Below are 7,003 nucleotides of genomic sequence, written 5' to 3'. Positions count from 1 at the left end.
ACAATACTAGCCGAGCAAAGCATTAGGCCACACACACCTACGACTCTGGCCAAGCAAAACATCAGGCTAAACTAACTGTTAAAGATAGAAACTCTTATCTATTCTGAGTATGTAATCTTCTCCTTTTGGGACTACGTCTCCTTATCGGTTGCGTGAATAATCACGCTTGTAATCTTACCAAACTTGTACTCTCCTGATGCTATATAAGTCGAACGCCCAGGCCTAGCGAGGCAGGCTATTCACACCAATTAATATGGTATCAGAGCCAAGAAATTTTTCTTGAAACAATGTGTTCTTCCTCCTCCACCACCAACTCCTCTCAAACCGGTTCTTTGTCATCATCTATGGCGTCCTGTTTTGCCCCAGTTCCCCTACATCATGTTGTTACTATCCGTTTGACGAAGGCCAATTATCTTGTTTGGCGTGCCCAGCTTCTGCCCTATCTTCGAAGCACTAAGCTCCTGGGATTTCTTGATGGCACGATCCCTCCCCCTCCTAAACAGATTGCCTCCTCGACTGAAGCTGGCGCTGATCTGGTATCCAATCCAGAATATGATCAGTGGTTCCATCAAGATCAACAAGTGCTAAGTGGACTTCTTTCCTCCATGTCTGAGGAAATTCTTCGGGATGTACTTGATGCTGGCACGTCCAGGGAAGTCTGGAACATCTTGCAACGTATGTTTGGATTTGCAACTCGGGCTCGTGTTGTACAGATCCGTACTTATCTTGCCACCGCCAAAAAGGGCGATCTATCGGCTGCTGATTTTTTTCGTCGCATCAAGGGCTACGCTTCTGAACTTGCTGCTGCCAATTCACCTCTTTCTGATGACGAGGTGATCGTATATCTCCTTGCTGGACTCGGTCCAAATTATGATTCGTTTGTCACTTCTATGACAACGAAAGATGCTCTTACCCTTGATGATGTGCATGCCCACCTGATGACGTTTGAAGCCCGTCAACTCAAGCTCCACTCCGATCAACAGCTGAATGTAGCATCATCAGCACACTTTGCAAGTCGCAATTTCCATGGCCGTGGCCGTGCCAGAGGACGTTTTACTCCTTCAAGGGGTGATGCATCTTCAAGATTTGCTGGTGATCGTCGTACCTCCTCGCAGCGCCCGTCTTGCCAAATCTGTGGCAAGGAAGGCCATACTGCCATTCGCTGTTGGCATCGGATGGATGAAGCTTATCATGAAGACCCCTCTGCTTCGGCAATGGTTGCTACGTCCTCTTACAAGATTGATCTGAACTGGTACTCTGACACAGGAGCTATTGATCATATTACTAGTGACCTTGATCGACTATATGTTCGTGAACAGTACAATGGTGGTGATAAAGTTCACGTGGGCAACGGCACAGGTTTGCGTATTTTGCATACCGGTCATGCTTCTCTTAGAACTGCTTCTCGTTCACTTGCATTGCGTAATATTTTGCACGTACCTGAAATTTCCAAAAATCTACTTTCTGTTCACAAACTTGCTCGTGACAATGACGTTTTTTTTGAATATCACCCTTGGCATTTTTCCATTAAGGATCGGCGGACGGGAACAAGTCTTCTGGACGGGCGATGTGAGGCTGGCCTTTACCCACTCAAATCCTCCGATGTTGCTACTTTTAATCAAGCATTGCTCAGCAAGTCTACCAGCCGTGTTCAATGCATGCACGACTTGGACATCCCTCTTTCCAAACTGTTCAATCGATTTTGCGTCTGAATAATATTTCGTTTACTAGCGAGTCCTCATTACCTGTCCGTAGTGCATGCCAAGTAGCTAAAAGTCATCAACTATCCTATGTTACTTCAGTACATCAATCTTCATCACCCCTACAAATGATCTTCTCCGATGTTTGGGGTCCGGCACCACAATCTGTGGGCGGTTTTAAATATTATATCAGTTTCATTGATGATTTTAGCAAGTTTTGCTGGGTATACTTGATGCATGATCGCATTGAAGCCCCTCACATTTTTTGTGAATTTCAGCTTCATGTTGAGCGCCTTTTAGATGCTAAGATTAAATGCGTTCAATCTGATTGGGGTGGCGAGTACTAGAAAATGCATAACACCTTTTTCCGATCTCTTAGCATTGCTCACCGTGTCTCATGCCCACATGCACATCAGCAGAACGGTTCTGCTGAACGAAAACATCGCCATATTGTAGAAACTGGTCTTGCCCTCCTAGCTCACGCCCACATGCCTCTAAAGTTCTGGAGTGAAGCGTTTCTTACAGCTGCCTTTCTTATTAATCGTATTCCCACTGATGTTATAGATAACACCTGTCCGCTAGAACGACTGTTTCATAAGTCACCCAATTACTCCATGCTCCGAGTGTTTGGATGTGCATGTTGGCCTCACCTCCATCCTTACTGGAAAAAAAAAACAGACACTCCCAAAGCAGAAGTGGAGCAGCGCTTGCATGAAAATCAAGCAGCGCGGATAAACATCCTAGGATGTAAATTGGTGACCTTTAGGTACACCTCCAACCTTCTTTAGTTCAAATATTTGTGCTAATTTTTTAAATTAAAATTCTATTTTAAAAAAGTAGTATAAATATTTGAACTAAATAGTGTTGGAGGTGCACCTATCACCAATTCGCACCCCCAGAGCATCCTCTACCAGTACAGACACAGAACTGACACAAGGCCGAGCAAAGCATCAGGCCACAGGCACCACACGAGCCCCAGGCAGCGCAGCTTGCTTGACGTGATCTTGGACGGGGCAGGGCGCTCAAGCACGCCAGAGCTCGCGAGCGCCTCCTTCATACGAGCAGAAGCTCGTGCCAGGTCGAGCTGGGCCGCCTTGACGCGCGTCGCCTTGGATGTGGGGTCGACGTAGAAAGGGTCCTCCTTGGCGGCGAGGCGGAGGCTGTGTCGACGAGTCTTGGTGGTGCTGTCATGCGCACGCTTGCGACGTGCGCGGCGGCGCCGGACGCTGACCTCATGCTCCCCTCCGCCAATAGGTCCCATAGGGAGGGGATGCAGGAGGGGAGCGACGAACCACCTCGACCTCTTCCTCAAGCTCACAGATGATCGGAGTAGGAGGCGGAGGTGGCGTTGCCGGCCGCGTCGGCGTCGGGAGGTCCCGTATCACAACCTGGGGAACACCAGCAAGGGAGAGAGCACGGCCAAGCGCAGATAGAGCGCCGGCAACAAAAGTCCAGAGAGGGACAGACGGGTACAGCTGCTGACCAAGCACCCGACACGTACCGAAACGCTGAGGAGGGGTCCCACGAGCACCTGAGCGCGGGAAACCAAAGTCCGTGTGCGATCAGAAGCTGATCGGCCCATCGGGTCGAAACGCTCAGGGGTCGCGCGCTCGGGGGAGGAAGTGTCGTCGTCGTCGCCCCAGTCGGAGAAGTCGTGCCCGGTCGGGAGTGGGGCGCCATCTGGGTGCGTCCAGAATTTCATGACGCGCACCCTAGCGATGCCCGCCAGGCCGCCGCCCAAGTTCCGCACCACTAGGAATGGCTTGACGATGCGCACGTTGTCCAGGAGGACCAGCACGCGCACTGCGGAGTAGTCTGCAATGCCAGCTTCATGTCGGTCCCCCACCTCCTTCAGGCAGTCGTCGTCGCTGCAGCACACCTGACCATAGACCTAGAACGCACGTGTGATGCGCTCCCTGGTTCAGTGTTCCGGCGGGAAGTTCGTCGCCGCGAGCACCGCCACGCGGAGCTACAAACTTACTTCGGCTGTGTCAAATTGTTGGTGGGGCAGTTCTTTGGACAGTCATAAGATTCACTGCCAACGGTGGGAGAAGCTGACATGCTCAAAGGCCCAAGGGGGCATGAGTTTTAGATACTTCACTCTGTTTAATCAAGCTAAGGCTGGCGTTTATTATTGAGGCTGGACTCGCGGTGTGCAAAGGCGCTGGGTGGAAAATATTATCCGAATGGCAACTTCCTCTCAGCTACCAAAAGAAGGCGGAGTTCGGAGACATGGAGATCGATTCTTTATGATCGCGGCGTCCTGACGAAGGGTCTGATCAATAGGGTCGGGCCGGGAGAGTTCAGCATTTGGTGGGAAAATTGGATCCCTGGGCTGCATTCTCCCAAGCCGCTGGTCAGACAACCGATCGCTGATGTGGAATTGGTGTGTGATCTTTTTATTCCCGGCACCTCACAACTGGTTGTCGGGATTAGCGGCTAAGGATTGTACTCCTATCTCAAATTAATGAAATTCCCATGATTCTAAAAAGAAAAAGTTAGCGTGGTTGCCATGCATGATTGAGAGTGATCGGTGGAAAGTAAAGATAATAAGTTCTAATTAGATAGATATGCTTAGGCTAATTACAAAGGGGGTTTCGTATCCCTGTTTCCAAGAATGCCACGTCAGCTTGGGGGATGAATAGGATACTATATTTTAATAGAGTGTTTTATTTCACTGTGTCCAAAGCTAACCGGAGGCGAGCGCGGGAGGCGCACGGGATCCTCCATGAAACAACGACGGTCATAGTGGTCGTTTCACGCTATTTCCAACGTCTTGGAAACGAGTTAGCAGAGTGTCGTGGGGATGAAACTGATTCCTTTTCCTCCTTAAATCAGCGCCACATCATCAAAAAAATGCTTTGTCATGGGGCCATCAAACGCCTATTGTAATTAGCCTTAGTTTAACAAATCTGTACACGGAACGCAAGTTATTGGGGCACGCCCGGTGAACCACCTCTGCCACGCGCGTCCTTGTTGCTTGGACGATCGACATGGGAGTTGAATAACCATCCACATAAAGTTGTCAATTACCACGCGAGAAAAGGCAAATAAGTTGGGAGCAAAGGAAGAAGACGATCGATGGCGACCTCACCAACCGGGGCCCCTTTCCAGCGGAGGCTGGCGACCTGCCGCGCACCGGCCAGATGCCACTGCCCATTGGCCACTGCAGCTAGACCACACTAGCTGCCTCACCAACCACTCCCACCACCACCAACCCTTACATATCCTGCAGCTAGCTAGCTGCCTCATCCCGGCCGCCTCCCGAAGCAGCACGAGCACCCACGCCTACACCACCATGGCCGGCCGCAGCAGCAAGCTCCTCCTCCTCCTCCTGTGCGCGCTGGCGGCGGCGGCCTCCGCGGCGGACGACGCCGCCGGGTTCACGACGTTCAAGTTCTACTTCCACGACATCGTGGGCGGGACGAGCCCGACGGCGATCCGCATCGCGCAGGCGGCGTCGTCCAACTCCTCCTCCACCTTCTTCGGCGCGGTGGTAGCCATCGACGACCCGCTGACCACGGGCCCCACGCGCGCCGCGGGCACGGAGGTCGGGCGCGCGCAGGGCACGTACACGTTCGCGGACCAGAAGACGTTCGGGCTCCTGATGCTGATGAACCTCGTGTTCACCGCCGGGGAGCACAAGGGCAGCAGCCTGACGGTGATGGGCCGGAACGAGGTGCTGGCCGACGTCCGCGAGATGAGCATCGTGGGCGGCACCGGCAAGTTCCGGATGGCGCGCGGGTACGTGCAGGCGCACACCATCGACTCCGGCGCCACCTCCGGGGAGACCGTCGTGCAGTACACCGTCAACGTCAAGGCGTAGCCGCCGCCGCCGCCGCCGTCGTCTCCGGCCGCTGGTGCTGGAATGGTTTTTCGGTCTGTGTACCTTGTTGTTGTTCGGTGTTGCTGTACTGTGAGAGAGTTGGGATGGACTCTTGCCAGAGCAGTTAGTTGAACGGGGATTCGAATTTGGAGAAATTCGAAGTCCTTCGAGAGAATTTGCAGAGTTTGATCGAAATGTCTGAAGAGCAGAGCTTAATTGGGTTGGGAACTTGGGATTTCCGGACGAAACGAATTGGCAGTAAAAAGTCAGCAACGCAAGCATGTGGCTGTTGATGCTTGCGTCGACCCGACCAGCAACCGGCCAACCAAAACAGCAACATGTGAGTTGCGCGGAAAAGCAGGGGTAGAAGTAGGTGAGCAGCAGCGACTCCCAAGCCGGTCGGTCGTGGCTCGTGGGTGCTGGTGGTGCTGTCGGCGCGCCGGCGTCGCTCGCTTTCCAGATCTCATCCAAGCGCAGTGCCAAAGTAAATGTAAAACTGTAAAAAGTATAGAGGGAGGAGCCCGGCCGCCCAATCCATGGATTCCCTGGCTTGTCGACAAAGCAGCTGCGGTTCTGAAAAATCTCAGAAACTACCTTGCGATTCGTCTTCTGTTTTTTTTAAGCTACAGCTCGCTCGTGTGATTTGTGCATCTCCGTCGCTCGAATCCGTGGCTGTTGGATTTGTCTTGCGCTCGTTCCGATCCACGCGTCCGCTCCTTTAGTTTCTATTCAGTTGTTTCTCTGACATGTGGATGCGCTTTTCAGGCCTAATTTGTTTGTATTTTGGGAACCGCGCCTTTTTATCTTTCCCCGGCCCTTCCCGTCCGATAGTTTCAGTTCGACTCTTTTTCTCCTCGTCACCATTTTGCCCCGTCGGTGTTCTCCAGGTGAGGCGATTTCCTCTGATTAATTCGTTCGATCCGTTACCATCATATGCTATCTCCAGTTGGCCCTAATTTTTTGATGTGAGATTTTTAAGATTTCGTGGTCAGTTCTAGTTTTCCCCGTTTGAACTCCTAGTATTAAAACATAATACTAGGATTTGACATAGAGATTTATTTGAACTGATTTGGGTGGATTTTTCTTGGTGTTTGGGCATCAGATGAGGCGATTTCTAGTTTTCTCGGCGGCTTTGTGATTTGATTTGTGGGGATTTTATCGGCGTTAGGCGCCAGGTTAGGTAATTTCTAGATTTCTCGGCTACCCCGTTGGTCGATGAGATCGAATTTACCCCGTTAGGCACCAGGTTAGGTGATACCCTAGATCGATCTCGTTGACTCCGTGCACCATTTCATCTTCCCTTTGGTGGCTCGTCCAGGATAGTCGATTTCCCTTTCTTCCCCCTCCAAGCTCGTCCAGGTAAGAGATGATTCTAGGCCTGCTTCCATTTCTCCTATTGGTTGATGAGATCTGCGTGTTTGCTTCTTGATCTATTTCCTCATATGCTACCATCTCCTGCAACTTGATTTTTCCCCTT

At 51.5% G+C, this 7,003-nt stretch overlaps 1 protein-coding gene and 1 non-coding gene across 2 annotated transcripts; both read left to right on the top strand.

Moving 5' to 3' along the window:
* The first annotated feature begins 815 nt into the window (after positions 1-815).
* On the top strand, positions 816-952 carry LOC112872485. The gene has a single exon (XR_003224680.1). It is a non-coding gene; the product is annotated as a small nucleolar RNA Z247 (small nucleolar RNA).
* A 3,923-nt stretch (positions 953-4,875) lies between these two features.
* On the top strand, positions 4,876-5,824 carry LOC112903494 (dirigent protein 21-like). The gene has a single exon (XM_025972762.1). The coding sequence runs from the start codon at positions 4,999-5,001 to the stop codon at positions 5,524-5,526; it is 528 nt and encodes a 175-aa protein (XP_025828547.1). The 5' UTR covers positions 4,876-4,998; the 3' UTR covers positions 5,527-5,824.
* The last annotated feature ends 1,179 nt before the right edge of the window (positions 5,825-7,003 follow it).

This window comes from Panicum hallii, chromosome 8 (assembly GCF_002211085.1).
Source record: "Panicum hallii strain FIL2 chromosome 8, PHallii_v3.1, whole genome shotgun sequence".
NCBI lineage: Eukaryota > Viridiplantae > Streptophyta > Magnoliopsida > Poales > Poaceae > Panicum > Panicum hallii.
The sequence above is the reverse complement of the archived record's forward strand: the minus strand, read 5'-3'. Positions and strand labels throughout refer to the sequence as shown.

What these genes read in the sequence shown, in the direction of transcription:
- LOC112903494 (XM_025972762.1), top strand. Translation starts at nt 4,999, where the DNA reads ATGGCCGGCCGCAGCAGCAAGCTCCTCCTCCTCCTCCTGTGCGCGCTG.